Source organism: Mustela erminea, chromosome 10 (genome assembly GCF_009829155.1).
Source record: "Mustela erminea isolate mMusErm1 chromosome 10, mMusErm1.Pri, whole genome shotgun sequence".
NCBI classification, from domain to species: Eukaryota; Metazoa; Chordata; class Mammalia; order Carnivora; family Mustelidae; genus Mustela; species Mustela erminea.
In genome coordinates this window covers 62,189,946-62,207,395 of record NC_045623.1, presented here as the reverse complement: position 1 = coordinate 62,207,395, position 17,450 = coordinate 62,189,946, and the positions used below count along the sequence as shown (strand labels likewise).

The following is a 17,450-nucleotide window of genomic DNA, read 5'->3' as shown; positions in this document are numbered from 1 at the left end:
CAAGTAGGCAGAGAGGCAGGCAGAGAGAGAGGAGGAAGCAGGCTCTCCGCTGAGCAGAGAACCCGATGTGGGGCTTGATCCCAGGACCCTGGGATCATGACCTGAGCCGAAGGCAGAGGCTTTAACCCACTGAGCCACCCAGGTGCCCCAATACATTTATTTTTAACAGCAGTCTGCTCAGTCGAGAGTAGGGGTTCCACATGCAACCATAAAGGGGAAGATGGATATTTGGTGGGTAACTTATAATCTTTACCTCATTGGTTCTGGGACTATAAAAAAATTATACCTAGATCAGTCCCTAACTAGATGTAGAACTAGTTTAGGGTTATTTAACATCTGAAAATAATGCTGTACTATATGTTGGCTAATTGAATTTAAATTTAGAAAAAAAAAGAAAAAGAAAGATGCTTTCTGCACACACACACACACACACACACACACACAAACATGTTACTTAACATCTAGACCTTTAGTTTCTCTGTGTGTAAAATAGACAACCAACCCCCAATTTCACAGATATGCTGTAAACTAACATGTGGAAAGTGCCTAGCACAATGTCAAGTATGTAAATTGGCAGAACGTCCATCCTTCTTTCTCCCAAATGACCAAATAACTTGGTTATCATGTAATGGGATTATACCCCATTACCTTATTCAAAACCATCTCAAAGAATAGCTCTCATCTTGCTCTTGGAGCATAATTTGGTTGAGACATGTGTCCAGCATCCCACCAATTTGTTGGCTATAATGGAGAAGAAAAGAAACGTCTGTCATGATGCTTTCAACAGGCTTCTCCATGAATTCAGCTGGTGGCAGACAGACATGAAACCAAAACAACTCCCAGAGCATTTCTGGAATAAAAACCTTTCTTCTCCATTTCCTCTTACTCAGGAGACCAGATCCAGGCTCTAATTATTGCCACACACACTCCCTGGGCAGCTCCCCCCGATGCAACATAGCTACCGCCTGCTGTACACAGGCCTCTCTGCCCCTTTGGGCGGCTCACCATCTCACACAGATTCTGTTCATTGAGTCAGACCCTGTGGGAAGAGCAGGGATATGAGGCTCATAAGGTAAGATCCTTGGTTTTGAAGAACTACAGTCCAAGGAGACTGAAACATAAATAAACCATTTCTCTCATATTAAGTGCTCAGTAGAAGGAGCTGGGGATGCAGAGGAACACTTAACCCAGCTTGGGGTGGGAGTTCACTGAGGACTTCTCAGAGGTGGTGATGTTTGAGCTTCATCTTAAAGGATGAGTAGATGTCTCTTTAGGTCAAGAAGAGGGGAGGGTCCCCAGGAAAGAGAACAGCAAGAACAAAGGCTCGGTGAAATAACAGAACTTGGAGGGAACTGGAAACTGCAAATGGTTTGGTGACAGCTGGGTTGTAAAGGAGACTGAAGCCTCATTTATTGGAAGGGCCACAGGGTCTGACATTCAACATTTCAATGGTCCGCCTCACCTCCCGTCTGTCAAGGACTACACTAGTCTGGCAAGCAGTGAAATCCCACCCTCAGTACCAGCATTCGAGCAGCGGTGGGCAGTGTGGATAGAGAAGACCGAATTGGGTGTAATTATCCTGTAATTGATCATTACTAGAGTCACTTCCACTTCTAGGGTCCTGTGATGAAGGATGCTCCCAGAGCATGTTTCTTATAGATGTGTTTGCTGGGAAACATCTGGCCTTAAGTTTCTTTGTGTTTTCTTGGCAGTCCCTGACTCTCTTTAAATAGAAAACACACGATAAAAACAATGAGCCATTTGGAACACCTTCACTGTCCGAAACAGCCACTTTCACACACCATCTCCTTCAAGTCCCACAAGTTACTGTGAATAAAAATGATTAGCCTATTTTTTTATAACAGATGTAGAAACAGACCCAGAGAGGTTAAATTTATTAAGTTCATGCTTAAGTTTACACAGTTAGTAAGTGATGGAAAGGGAAGTTGACTCTAAGACCACCCGACTCTGAAGTCTATGCAAACTCATCTACCTTCCTTAATGTCTTGAGTTCGTTGGATAGGACTTTGTTTTACTCTCTTCTTTTTCTTCTTCTCCATTTAAAATCCCTGCTCTTTGGGGAACCTTCCCTCCAATCTGACTTTGAAGTTGGGATAGAGGCCCGTTACAGTAGTCCCCTCATCCATGCTTTGTCTTTCCATGGATTCAGTTACCCACCATCAACCATGGTCAGGAAGCAGGTAACTCTCCTTCCAGATGTACCATCAGTAGGTCAGTAATGGCCTAATGTTAAGTCCTGGTGCCTACATCATTCGTGTCACTTTATCTCATCACACAGACATTTTATCATCTCACGCCATCACAAGAAGTAGATGAGTACAATGAGTAGATGAGTAGATGAGTAATTTTGGGAGAGAGAGAAACCACAGTCACATAATTTTTATTACAGTATATTGTTATAATTGTTCTATTTTATTATTGCTATTGTTAATCTCTTACTGAGCCTAATTTATAAATTAAATTTTATCCTATGTATGTATGGGAAAAAACATAGTAAATACAAGGTTTGGTACCACCTGCGGTTTCAGACACCCACTGGGAACTTGGAACATATCCCCCTGCAGATAAGGAGAGACTTCCGGATTCTAAAAGAGACATCTGAATATGCTGAGGTCAGTTTCTCCCATGGAGATTGGGTCTTTGTTTAATGGTTCATTCTTCTATAAGTACTTGCCACAGGTGGTTTGTAGTATCCCAGCATCACAGAAGGTTAGATCTAGAAGGGACACCAGTCTACTGGAAACCAACCCCCAGTGTTTTTACGAGGGAGGTCATCGTGAATCAGAGTGGGGCAGTAGGTTGTTCATGGTCACTCAGAGAGGGAAAAGAATTGAATGTAATTTCATGAGAATGTTATCTTTGGAGTCCCTATTTCTCTTTCCCTTATGGTTTTTTTGGCTTCAGGAAGAGATGCAGCAAGCCAGGCATGAGCCTAGACATGCAGACCTGTAGCAGGAGTTGCTAGTTGAAAGACTGGTGTAGAAACTTTCAGGAGTGTAGAAGAGAATTGTTGGGTTTCTGCTGACTTGGTATCATGAGACTAGACTATTCTCAGTGGGAACGCCCTAGATTAAAGGAATGGTTAGGATTTTAAGGGTGCTGCAGAGAATTCTGTGTCTCTAGGAAGGAAGAGAGCTTCCAGACCATTGAGTGCAATCTTCTAATTTGACAAATAAGGAAATAGAGGCTCAGAGAGGAAAAGTGATTTGTCCAAGGTCAAGAAACAAGTGAAGGGCAGAGCCAGGTTTTGCACCTGGTCCTCATGAACCAGGATAACTGTGGGTCACAAATCAGAGCACCAGACACGTGAAGGTTCAGCCTCTGACTCTGCCACTTGCAATGGTAGAAAGCATAGCTGTGTGTCTTTAGCAAATTACTTAACATCTCTGAACATTGACCTCCTTGTCTATAAAATGAGGTCACTGGTCTATACTCAGCGTTGTCGTGAAAATTAAATGTGACTGTAACATAGAAGAAGAGTCTCGCACACAGTTGCTAATTCGCAGGCCAGCTTCCCACCCCCCACCCCCGCCTGTGAAGCCTTGGTAATATTATGTTGAGGCCGGGCAGAGAGAGAGAGTTGTCACAGTTGTGTTAAATATAAAGGTGTCAAAGGAAGTCAGTATGTGAAGATGCTTGGTGTGCTGGGGGCGAACAGAACAATGTGGTATGTCTGAAGCCCAGAGGCTAACAGAATTATACCTACCCCAGGAGGAGCCAGCAAGGGCCGGGCCTGGGGGTGTTTTATTGTTACTTGTCCTGCAAAGTAGCTTACACTTCCTCTTGTCAGTGAAGGGAAATCACTAAAGGTTTTTAACCCAGGAGAATACTACCACATATTGCTTATGTGGGTAACATGTAAGTGCTCACAAAAGAATAGAAAACATTAAAACCAGAACAGTGGCCCCATCTGGGGAGTAAGAGAAGAGATTGGAGACAGGCTCACAAAGGGCCACATCTTTACTTCCTGCTTTAAAAAACAAAACAAAACCTGAATCAGACATGGTCGAATGGTAAGATGTGAAGAGCAGAACGGAAGAAGCAGGACTGTTCATTATATTATAATTATATAATAATATATATCATTACATTATCCTTTATACTTTCCTGAGTGGTGAATATCTTATCATTTCTCCAAATGTAATGAAGGGGTACTCAGGATCTTATGGAAGTACAAAAGCCTTGGCAAGAGGGGAAGAAGGTTCTGTCTTGGAGGGTTTCCTGCAGATGATGCTAAAAATTCTTAAACACTTGCCACAGGCCAGGCAATGTTATAAAGTAGTGACTTCTAGAAGTAGTGACTGAATTATTTTACACAGCCACCTCTTCAAGGTACATACAACCAACCTCATTCATAAAGGAAGAAATTGAAACCCAGAGAGGTTAAATAACTCGCTCTAGGTCAGGAAGCTAGTAAAGGGAGAACTGGGGTGGAAACCAGGCCGTCTGGACCCAAATCCTGAGCTGGCCACTGTGAGAACAGCCCCATGCCCTTCTGAGCGGTGTGATGAACTGATGCAATCCCAATTTCAAGTCATTTCTCTGTGTGGGTGTGGGAGACTGTTTATACTTGGGTGAGGCTGGGGGCAGAGAGACATAGCAGGGTATTACTGTCTAAGACTCTTTTCTTACTGAAAATTTATATATATGTAAAGACTTTATTTATTTATTTTAGATGGGGAAGAGAGAGAGAGAGCAAGCGGGGGAAAAGTGGAGGGAGAGAAAACTTCCAGCAGACCCATGCTGGGTGTAAAGCCGGATGTGGGGCTTGATCCCAGGACCCTGGGATCATGACCTGAGCTGAAGGCAGAGACGCTTTATCTACTAAGCCACCCTGGTGCCCCTTACCTTATATATTTTTAATACAAACCTTGGTTTTATAAATTCTTTAATAAATACCTGCTTTTGCCATTCGTGGCTCATCTTTTCCCTTTATTTATGGTGGCTTTTGTTATATGGAAGTTTTTAATTTCCTCTCAGAAACAGAACCTTGATTAGTGGTAAGAGCAAGGGAGGAGAAGAATTTAAGAGACATCATGAAGGTGGCAGAAGTGGCAGGATTTGGAGAAGTTTTCTACCTCCTCGTCACTTGCAGAGCAGGCTGGCTAACCTGCGGGGACACTTAATTTTCTTGTTCTCTGCCTGTCCAAATTGCCCCCAAGGCCGACTCACACTCAGCTTGACATCTCCCACAGCACCTGGCTGAGGGCCTTCTGGGCTGGGGCACCTGCCATCTAGAAGACAAGGACAGTCACGGTTTGGGAAACGATCCTCACTACCAGGGTTGGACAGTGGAGTGAGGTTTTCATAAAGCTAAGTTTATTCAGTGGAATAAACTTCCTTGTATGTGTGTGCTTTCCAAAGGGTATGTGGTTAAATTTTCTTCCTGTGCAAGAATAGTGACATTATGGCAAATTAATTGCTTTCCAGTGTTCTTTGTTTTGCCAAATAAAAAGTTGGCAACACTCTATTGGTGCCTCAAAGTTATTTTTATATATATTTTTTTGCTTAGCTAAATTTTTAAAGTATCTGAGAACAATTGTCATAGAGAAGAGCGCGTAGGCTTTTGAGTCTCAAAAACATGTGTTTTTAGTTCTGTCACATCTAATAGCTCTGGAAGTCACCAAACTTTGATGAACTAGATTTCTTCATTAATGTGGGATAATTAAACTCACCTTAGGGGGATCGTGAGGATTCAATAAGATAATATCTGTAGGGATTTAGTTCCACGTATGACTCATTTCAGGTTTAATGTTGCTGCCCTCTCTCTTCCTGGATGTCAAGGAATGGACTTTATTTGTATTTCCTGACAATTACCTAGTTTAGACCTAGATCAGAGTAGGTCCTCAAAAGTTATCTGTTAAAAGCCACAGTAAGATACCACATCACATGGGTACTATTAAAACAAAACTCCAAACCCAAAACAGAAAATAACAAGTGCTGGCAAAGATGTAGGGAGATTGACACCTTTGTGCACTATCACTGGGAATGCAAAATGGCATAGTCATTATGGAAAATGATATACTGGCTCCTCAAAAAATTAAACATGAAATTATCACACAGTTCATCCACTCCACTCCTGGGTATATACGCAGCAGAAATGAAAGCAGAGACGCCAGCAGACATTTGTAACCCCCTCTTCTATCAGCAATATTCGTAATAGCCTAAGGTAGAAGCAAGCCCAGTGCCCATTAACAGATGAATGGATGAACAAGATAGAGCATATACATGCATGGACTCTTATCCAGCCTTAAAAAGGAAGGAAATTCTGACACAGGCTACAACATGGATAAACCTAGAGGACATGATACCAAGCAAAATAAGACAGCCACAGAAGGGTAAATATTGTATAATTCCATGTAGAGCAATCAGATTCGCAGAGGTAGAGAGTAGAATGGCGGTTGCGGGGCCTGGGGGGAGTGGGACTGAGGAGTCCACGGTTCATGGGTGTAGAGTTTCAGTTTTGCGAGGTGAGAACAGTTCTGGGGATAGATAGCAGAGATGACTGTGCAACAGGGTTAATGTACTTAATGCCACTGAACGGCGTGCTTTGAAATGGTGAAGACGAAAAGTCGCGCGTGTCTTTCCTACCATAATTAAAACTAAAAATTTTAAAATTGTTAAATGCAAGAGCCAGTAAATGAACACAGAGAGGAACTGAGCTGGAAGGATGTCTGAAGCAAGCGTCTTTTCAGCGAGAAAAGAGCAAGTGGGTTCAGTTTGTGGAGCCGCGGCTAAGGGGCTGGCAGCAGGAGGCTGCGAGAGGGGCAGAGTGGGAGGGGGGGCCGGGGTGGGAGTGGGGAGCACGTGGGTTAAGGGGCAGCCAGGAAGCAGATCACATGGGCTTGGTAGGACCTCACATTTTATTTGCCCCGAATATGATGGGAAGCACTGGCAGGGAGCACAGATGTGTGAACGGAAGGAAGGGGGAGGTCATGGAAGCCCCAAAGAGGGTCAGGGCTGTTGTGCGTCTTTTGCAGATGCAGAGTTTCAACATCCCTCCTCCCCAAGCCTGCACCTGCTCCTGGCACCCAGCGACCTGGGGAAGATGGAGGCGGACCCCCGGGGGCTCATGGGAGTCTCTGATCCCATGCCTCCACCTTGAACGTCCTGATGGTGAAATTTGCCTGGACGGGGGGATGTGAGTGTCTTCCCCAGAGACAACTGGGGCTCTGACAGGACAGCAGATCGTTGCTCCGGGTTTTTAATGTGGGAGGAGGAAGCGGGAAGGGTGGAGGAGCTAGTTCTTTTATCACACAATTAGAAGAGAAAGGGACTGGCTGCTCAGGGCAGGGACCCACCCAAACTAGGCCTACAGGGGAGTTGCCCTGCTGGGTGGCCCAGTTCTGCTCTGGAGGGGCTTGAATTTTCTGGATCTGACTTCATTAGCTCTTCATAGTCTTGAGAAAAGGCCTATGGTCTGCCTCACACGGAAGTCCAAACCAGATGGCAGAAACTCACTTAGAGGCCTCGTATCATTCACGTATTCCCTCGTTCATACCTGCACGCGCCGGTCATTTATAGAGCGCCTACTGTGTGGACCAGGCCTTGGGAATACACGTGTAGACCCTATAGTTGAATTGCTGAAGGAATCCATGTGGGAACCAGACCAATAAACCTTGAATTATACTATAGCGTGTTAAGTACTACGATATAGTAATAATAAAAAATAAAAATAAATTGATTAATACTAAGTGCTTACTCTATGCCAGGCAGGCAGTCTTCGAGTTGCACACAGGGACTCGTGTAATCTTAGGAAAACCCTGCGAGGTACTAACATCGTCCCATTTTACAGACGGTGATATTGAGGCACAGAGAAGTTTAGGGGCAAGGGCGGGCACAGTGCAGCAAGAACATGTTGCAGCCAGAAATAGCACGCAGGGCAGGCTGGGTCCAGAGCCTCTGTGTTAACAATACGCTGCTCCTGTAGAACTTCGTGGGAAGTGGGTCAGGCACATTGCCTGAAGGAGGTGGTGCCTGCCTGAGTGGGGGAGCTCGACAAGAAGTCAGTAAAGCTGAGAAGACCGGGGGATTGGTGAGGACTTTCATCCATCAATAGTTTCGAATGGAACTGCAAGTGCAAAGCCAAGAAGCATGGCGGGACCCGGGCTTTTCAGAAAGTTCAAATAGGGGGAAGATGGGGGATAAGCCGATAGAGGGGGCCTGGTACAGGATCCCAGGGGCGGAGGGAGGGGCTCAGTTCTTTAGACAGTGGGGAACCATGTAGAGTTTTGAGGCCTGAAGTGATGGGATGGCAGTCACCACTTGAGGGTTTTTGCAAGAGTTTTGTTTATGGTTTAGGTTGAGTAATACTAGCCAATATGTAAATCACAAGGAATTCCGCTCTCTGACCAGACTGTGATTCACCATCTGCACCCTCGTTCCACTGATATTTATTCTCTGGTCTGCACTTTGCCCTGGGAGGCTGCCCCTTGTGATTGCATCAGGGGACAGGCTGCTTTGCCTCTGTCTTCCAGGTGAGCTCAGCCAGTGACAGGCATCGCAAGAGATCAGAGGGTCAGGGGAGAAGAGACTGGGATATTTCCTCCTAGCTCCCTCCCTGCTTCTGTGCTCTGGTCTGTCAAAGACCATGTACCTCTAAATCTACAGCTCCTGCCAGTGGCCCCTCTCCTCCAGCTCTACCTTTAATGGGGCTCCAGCAACACCTGGCCTTCCTCTTTTGCCTTCAGGTACAGGGTTGTGATAGCTCCCAACAGCAGCAGGTCTCTGGGTGCCTCGGTATCCCTTTTGGGTCCCTTAGTTCCACTCCATCCCTATAAATTACCCCTTTGTGACATCCTCCCCACAAGACCAGTAGAATGACCCTTCTTTTTCTTAGGGACAATTAGTCATCCTGAGAATGTGATAGCAGCGAGCATTTATTAAACACCAACTGTATGCTTAAGACTCTACATGCAGCAGTCTATTGCACTCCATTTTCACCACGGCCCATATGTTCTGGATCCATTTTTAATGTGAGGAAGCCAAGGTAGGCTCACTCACATTAAGTCCCTTGCCCAGAATCACCCTGCAGTCAAGGACAAAGTCAGAACTCAATCCCAGGTCTCTGGACTCCAGAATTAATCCCCTTCTATTGCTCCATGTCACTGAGTAAATTCTTACAAATGCTTAATTTGCCCAACTCTGGAAAGTCAGTAAAGGCCACAATAGAAAAATCTCTAGGGGAACTGGGGATGGGGTTTTCTGTGGAGGGATGTGTGTCTGATGAGGAGCGGGGTGGCTCTTTAAGTAAAAGTTCCAGAATGTTGCCATTCCTGTGTTGACAGAAACACAATGGTGGATCATTACCCAGAATATCTCTCACTTCATGATGTGTGGTTCCTCTGTGGAGGGGAACGTAGCCCTTAATTAGTTCAAAAGGAGAGGAAACTCATCCCTCCAAGACCCACAGCAGAAAGCATAAGGGTTTATTTATAGAGAAGAATTTTATTATTTTTTAAAATCACTTGTGGGCTCCTGCACCAAAGCTGAGGAAAAGGCACATATTCATGGCCAGTGGTCAAGGGAAACCACCCTGTTTTCTTGGCAGTGCTGTGGCTGAAACAGCTCTTCCCAAAAGCAATACGTGGGGGAAGGAAAGGCAAAACCGACGGGAGGTTTTTAAATGCTGTGGTTTGCTTTTTAATATTGTGTGTGTACGTGTGTGTGTGTGTGTGTGTGTGTGTGTGTATGGAAAAGGCAGTGGGGGATTCTACACTGGCCAAAAATGTTGTGCCCCTTGGACTGAGAATTCCTGGAGCTGCCCTCCCATGACTCATGCCTTCTCCTACCTCCTACCACCTCAGGCCTCCTGTCCAGGCCCATCTGTGAAGGATCGTAACAATAACCCAGCGATAATCATGTTCCACTTTAAAGTTCAGTAGCTCTTTCTGTTTCACAAACCTCTTTCATATTGGAACAAAAATGGCTGCCTTTATCCTAAATGCCTGGCTCCTAGCCCTTGTGATTTTATTTCATCCTAACAACACTTCAGAAACATAGTTCTTATCCACCTTCAACTCATGAAGAGTCTGAGGCTCAGAAAATGGAATACCATGCCCCAAATCACATGGCTAGGAAGGAACCAGGCTGAGATCTAGAGCCAGGCTCATGCGGAGCTGGTGGTATGGCCTTCAGGATGGTTCTGGACATTCCTGTCAATGTCTCATTTTCCAGATGAGGAAGCCAAAGTAGAGAGAAGTGGAGGAGATGTGACAGATCGCTGGGTGGTTGGAGATGAACCCGGACTGCAGCTAACCTCAGGATGCCTCCTAGGCGGTATCCATCCACAGGCCCATGGCTGCATCTCATGGACGGTACTAGCTGGTCAGAGGGACAGCCAATCACAAAGCTTCTGTTTTAGACCCAAACAAGTGCCCTCATTGGCTCAGATATATCCATAACTCTTCCTTGTGATACCGTCAGTCCTTTTGGAGGGTCTCAGACCTACCCTACGGGGTAGGTGGTGGTTGAATGTGACTTAAGAACCCATCCTCAAGGACAGATCTGAATTTAACCCACCTTCAACCCCAAGCAGACTCAGAGCTGGAGAAACGGCTCTTGCCTGGAACTCTTCATAAAGTCTTGCCCTGTGTGCTAGGAGCCCTGAACTCTGCTTCACTGTTACTCACTAGCTGTGTGTCCTCAGGCAAGTTATTGAACCTCTCTGAGTCTCACTTTCCTCAGAACACTAATTGAGGTTTCCACAGTCAATGGTTCATTCCTTCTAAAAATCTGATCTGCTGGGTGGAGACCCAGGAGAGCCTTTCATGCCAACAGAGACACAGGACAGGACTGGTACTAAAGAGCAAAATGGATGTTACACTTCCAAGCCCTCCCACCAAGACAGTTTCTTCTAAATTTTGACAATTCTAAACCATTACAAAGAATAGTGCATATGTTTAGAGTTAGACAATTTTTCTCTTCTTTCATAGAATCTCAGGGTGGATGGGTGCATGCCAGCCAATTTATCTGGCAAGCCCTTAGGATATAAAGTTTATGGTCCAGGAGAGGGAAGCCATGGACTGAGATCTTACAAAGCACTTCAACCAAAGCACCAGTGTTCTTTCCAAAAGGTGCTGCTGCCATTTTAGGAGTTCTCTCATCTGCAGATAGGAAGAGTAAGCATCAACTCATACTATTTCTCTGAGAATAATAAAAGTTAAGGCATATGAAAATGTCTTGTACTCTAAGGCAGCATGTTTCTGAGAAGTTCTCATTCATCTCAGATAGAGTCATACCAATGGTGCTGCAGAAGCACACTGTGATGGTCCTGTGGGGAAGTCTTGCTTGAAAATATAATTGTGCCTTGTTTTCATTCAGTATACTGACATTACTTAGGAATTATAATTCATGGGGTGCCTGGGTGGCTCAGTGGGTTAAACCTCTGCCTTCGGCTCAGGTTGTGATCCCAGGGTCCTGGGATCAAGCCCCGCATCGGGGTCTCTGCTCCACAGGGAGCCTGCTTCCCCACCTCTCTCTGCCTGCCTCTCTGCCTACTTGTGAACTCTGTCAAATAAATAGATAAAGTCTTAAAAAAAATTATAATTCACATCGATGGCAGAAGATATCTGATTTTGTTTTTCCAACTGGATGTCTGAATGTTGAAAGATACTGTTTTACCAGAACTCTCAAACTCATGTGCCTCTAGACGTCTGGAGATTAATGCCTCAAAGTGATAAGATTTTGTCCTTTCTAACACCAGCCGATTTTGCCTGGCATGAATGAAAATACACCCCCTTCACCAGGCTAATGGATTTTTTTTTTTTCATTTAGCTACAGGGATCTGCTTCAGATTTTCTTTAAACCTTGATTGAGCCCTCCTAAAAGTACATCTGCGAGCCTGAGACAGGCTGTGGACCACTAGTGTACCAACCCTGTTGGCCTAGGTGTTCATGTATCTGTGTGTTCACGTGGTGGTCTCTGTTCCTCTGCTTTTTGCAAGATTGGATCTCGGCTCTGCCATCTATCAGCTGAGAAAAGGACCTAATCTCTCTGGTCAAGTTTCGGTTTCTTCATTTGTAAGCATATCATACCTACCACCCTAGGTGAGCCAAGGAATCATGAGATAGCCGGTACAAGAGGCTTAGCTTACAGAAGATGCTCAAATAAGATAGCTCCCTTCTTTTTTCAAAAATCTGAGCTATTGTATAAAACTCATTGCAGGCTGTGGCCCTTCCAGAAGGGCTTTCATGACCTCTTCTGCTCACAGAACTCTTTTCCCTTAATTGCTATTGCCCTTCAGGACTTGGCATTTAGTGGACAGTCTTTGGTATTACCAGATCATTTTTTATACGTATGCAACTCCCTCAATTAGGTCATCAGCTCCCCAAAGGTACTTTTCTCCTTTTCATGAACTTAATTCCCTATACTTGACTCTCAACCCGGAATTGCCTTGTGTCAAGATTTCTCAGAAGAACTGCATAAGGAAAGGAGCGTCGGGGACTGGATACTCTAACAGGGCAACTGGCACACAAAATGGAACAACTGGAAAGAAACAGGTGAGTAGAGTATTCATGGTCACCAAGGAGATAAGGCAACAGAAGTGGATGACCAAACTCAAACCTATTTGCGATACTGGAAAAATAACGCAATGTACAATTTTCAAGGTGGAAGGCAATCATGGGGAGCTGAGAAATGTCTCCTGAAGACATCAGGTCCTCATCCCCACTATTACCTCACATGGGGAAAGGAGGTAATTAAGTGAAGAATCTTGAGTTGGGGAGGATATCCTGGATTATCCAGATGGATCCTAAATGCACTCACAGACATCTTGGTAAGAAGGAAGCTTTGATATCAGGTGAAAGGAAGGAAACGAAGGTAATGTGTGGTTGGGAACAGAGAAGGGGGATTTGACTACAACGAAGAGAGAAGAGCACATGTGTAGCAAGAAGAGGGAAGCAGAATCAGAGGCTACGCTGCTAGCTGCCAAGATGGAGGAAGGGGCCACAAGCCAAGGGATACAGGAATGTAATTGTAGACACAGAGAGGGAAAGGAAATGGATTCTCTCCTAGAGCCTCTGTGGGAATGTGGCCCTGCCAACACCTGAATTTCAGCTTAGAGATACTGATTTCCAACTTCTGGCCCAGAGAACTATAAGAGAATGTGGTGTTTTAAGCCACCAGGTTTATATTAATTGTTAGAGCAGCAGTAGGAAATGAATGTAACAAAGTGAGGGAAAGAAGTAGCAGAAATGAAATAAGGATGAGTAGTGGAGCCAGTGTGGGTACTTGGAAGAGACCCCAGTGCTCATCCTGATGACTCCATCATCTGGCTGCTTCAGCTCGGGCAAATCCCTTCCCCTTTGAACCAGGATTTCCTCATCTGGAAAATGGGATAATAACCTACCTGTCATTTGGAGATGCTCCTAAGGGGCAGCTGCTATTATCTTAGTGTTAAAGAATGACAGAGTCTCATGGCAAGGTGCTTGGGGTGGGGTGCCAGCTCTGCTTCGGCAGAAGACAAGCACTGGACTGATGTTACCTACAGAAGTCCATGTGAACCACAACCCCCCCCCCCTTACTCATATCACAGGGGGAGAAAAGGGTCAGAAGGGATAATTTAATTAGTTTGGTGTTTTGTTCTCATGCTTTCATTTTGGCCTTTGGTCTTTCTTTGGCCATACCAAATGTTTAGCTTGAGAAGAAGAGGGAACTAGGGTGTTTTGATTTATTTTCCCCTTTCTTTTTGAAAGTCGAACAACCCTGTGACTTCATTTCAGAAATCTTAGCCTTTGGGCTCTGGCCATACCAAAACCAGTTAAGATGGCACCGAACATAGTCCAAAATTATACATTAGTTAGTCATTTTAAGTTAAAAAAAAATTCTCCTGATAGGTGATATTCTGCTGAGACCACCAAGACCCTGAGCTTCTACATCAGAACCAGTGTTGGATCACTGCTAGAGCCTAGTTGACACCCTGAGATTATGCTGCCACTTACTGGCTTGGTGACCTTAGGGAAGCTCCTGGCCTTCTCACTGACTCGGATACAAAATGGGGATACCACCCCCCTCAGAGGGTACTTTTGTGGGGTGGTTGAAATAACATATGTAAAGTGCTTAGCCTGGGCATAGTAAATGCTCAATGATTGGCAATTTCTTAGCAATATTATTATTTGTTACTACTGCTACCCGGCTCTTAATGAAGCTAATTAACTTTAGCAAAATTAGATCTCTTGTATTTTTCAGTTTGTTATCGCTCCTACCTGCAGAACCAGTGTTGTGGGAATAGTAGAGCTTAGTGGTTAAGAGAAATGAAGTTAGAGGCAGACAGAAGTTTGCATCCTGTTTGCACTGCTGGCTGTGTGACATTGGACCAGTCACGCGAACTTTCTGAACTTCAGTGTTGTCATCTGCAAGGTGATATTTAAGATAATGGTATTTATCTCCTTGGTGTGTTAGCAGGATTATGTAAGACAATGTATTCACAGGGTTTAGCAGAGCTAGTGAGCCTAGAGTAGGCACTCAATCCCTATTGAGTGAATTCAATTCCCCTTTCATTTCCATCTAAAAAGAGAGAGAAAAACATCTGAAGGTCTAGGCAATGAATGTCATTGGGCTCTTAGCCAAAGGTGAAAACTGTCACTTCACACCTGGTATTTGTGTCCCTTGTAAAAAGGCCTCGGGTTCTCCCTTACTCTCCTTACCCTCGGTGTCATTTCTAGGAGATTGACTTAACAGGAAACAGGACGCTTCCCTTCCAGAAACCTGAGGCTTAGCCTGGAGAAAAATCCCTCAGCCTGCGAGGCTGTTCAGTTGTGACCTTTCACAGGCAAATTTACCTCAGGCCTGGGCGGGAAGAGGCCCCAGAGCGCCCCTTCCCGAGTGAGCCCGCCAGGGTGGGAATTTCCTCCCGCCTCCCTGGGCCGGCCCTGGCTGCGCCTGACTGAGCCGCTGGTGGTTTCTGTCACTGCTGAAAGGGCTGTGGAAAGTTTAGCTTGAGAGGAAGAGGGAACTAGGGTGGGTTTTTTTTTTCCCCTTTCTTTTTGAAAGTAAATCCTGCGACTTTGGTTCAGAAACCTTAACCCAAACCAAATGCTTTGCTGCTGGGGTAGGGGCATGCTGACATCGTGAAGACAGTGACACTGGGCAGGAGCCAGATCGCCTCAGAAATCACACAGTACAGGTTCACACGCCACCAGGGACTGCTGGAATGTTGCTTTGTTTTGGACTCTGGATTTATAGTCGGGCCCCTCCTTCCCCCCCACCACCCCCACCCCAACTTGATTTATTATTCTGCAGACCCGTGGCTCCCCTCCAACTTTATTTCTTTCTTCAGAAGTAAACAAGGATTTTACAACTCCATAACCTCCCCAAAGTTTGTTTGTTCTTCCCTCTGTACAGTGTGGGCCATGTTTGTTCCCTGGGAAAGTCTCTTCTCTAATTATTTTCACATTTCAACAGCTTTTGTTTCTTCTTCTTTCCCTGAGGTTTGTAAAAATGCTGATGGCGGATTTGCTGCAGGCTAAATTGTACCGTAAACATATTCTCCTCGGCACCGGCACCGGGGAGCCTCGGTGACTGGGGGCCCTGTGGCCTTTTGTTACTGTGTAGAAGGAAATTAGAAACTCCTGAAGCGCTCCTTCCCATGGCGGAAGGAAAAATATGTAAATTGGTAAAAGGAGGAAATTCGACCGATCTTGTACAAGGAGCCTTGACAACACGGTGTGCCAAGTCTCCGCTGAGAAAAAGGCTGCCTTGATGACCGACTTTTCATTTTAAGTTGGGAACTTTCTGCCTCCAAACCCAGATGGAAATTTGGTGCACTTTATGGAAATAGGATTTAGAAAATCAAATGCTAGTATGTCTTAGCAAAATCTTGGATCACGAGACAGGTGATGGCTTGCTTTAACCAAGAACTGTGACCCCAACCTTGATGTTTGTGTGTTCAGTTTGAAGACTAAAGAAACTAACAGTGGCAATCCTTGGTTCCCGGTGAACTTGGGGCTCAAAAGGATAGTGCTTTGTTTGTTTCTCTCCTTCCTTATATGGCCCTATGTGTCTTGCTGGTTTCTGTACCGCCTTCCCATACATCCAACCCCAGAGAGCCTTATGGACTCTAAGCGGTTCCAGAATCTCAGATTCACCCATCCTGTCAGCGGTTGTGTGAAATTGCAGGCCTGACCCTGAGCAACTCTCCTAGTGGACCCCTCAAACCCAACTGTCTAAAATGGAATGGCAATCTTACCCTCAGTTTGCACTCTCCTCAAATTCCCCACCTCTGTGTAGGGCATCATCATCTACTGAGGCCACCGGCAGGAAGCCTGGAGTCATCCCACCTTCCCCGTCTCTCTTACCTGATCAGGCCTTGAATTTTGTCCACTCTAGCTGCCCCCCTGGCTCTTGAATAGGATCACTTCTCTCCTTCCCTAAAGATATTTGCCTCATTCAGGCTTTTATTGCTTCTCACCTAGACCACTGTTGTAGTCTCCTTAGTGGTCTCTATTCTGGTCTGAATGCGTGTGTCCCTCAAAAATCATATGTTGAAGTCTTAATGTCCAACGTGATGGGATTAGGAGGTGGGGCCTTTAGGAGGTGGTTGGGTCATGAAGATGGAACTATCACAAATGGGACTTGCGCCCTTACAAAAGAGGCCCCAGAGAGCTCCCTAGCCCCCTCCTACCACGTGAATAGCAGTGAGAAAACCAGTCTACCACCCAAAAGAGGGCCTTCACCAGAACCCAACCATGCTGGCACCTTAATCATGGACTTCCAACCTTTAAAATTGTGAGAGATAAATTTCTGTTATTTATAAGCAATCCATTCTACCAGTATTTTGTTACAGCAGTTCAACTGGACTAAGGCAGTATCTACGCAAATCTGATTCCCTCACCCCCATTAAAGGGAGCACCCGCCAAGCTGTAAGAGCACTCTGACCTCAGGATGGACATCACCTTGACCCTTTCACTCTATTGCCCAATCAGGCTGTTCTAGGGCCCCCAGCCCTTAATGCCTTTGGGAGCTAGCTCCAGCCTCCTCCCCAGGCTTGTCCTGCTGCTCAAGATCCACATCCACCCACCCACCCACCACGCTGGTTAGTCCCCAGATACACCCCACGGTCTTCCATGCTTCCTGCTCCTCCTTAACTTGGAGTGCTCTTGTCATCATAGGCTGCAAACTGTGTCCTCTTCAGAGTCCTCCTTTCAGAATAAAGGGAAAACCAGCTCGGATCTCACCTAACTTCAGGGATCCCACATTGTCTGGAACCACCTGCAGCCATTCACCTCAACCATCTTGGATTCTTCAGCACCAGATTCCAAGCCTGGCCTTGCTGTCTCCCTTACAACATGGAGAATTGAACTGGGCACCACACCAGCTCAGGGTCCTGCCTTCCTCAACTTACCTGGTTTCTGTCACTCATGAGGAAGTCCCAGCGTGCCTCAAGGATGATCTCACTGCAGCTTCTTGGCCCATGTTTATCCAGGAACAGG

The 17,450-nt window shown here is 45.5% G+C and overlaps 1 protein-coding gene across 1 annotated transcript in view; it reads left to right on the top strand.

Annotated features, from left to right (window-relative positions):
• Positions 1-15,554, top strand: part of LOC116567092 — a 95,053-nt gene extending 79,499 nt beyond the window's left edge. The window contains exon 10 of the mRNA XM_032301953.1: positions 15,450-15,554. Coding sequence (XP_032157844.1) covers positions 15,450-15,540 — 91 coding nt within the window. The 3' untranslated portion in view covers positions 15,541-15,554. The remainder of the gene's footprint in view (positions 1-15,449) is intronic.
• Positions 15,555-17,450: the final 1,896 nt, after the last annotated feature.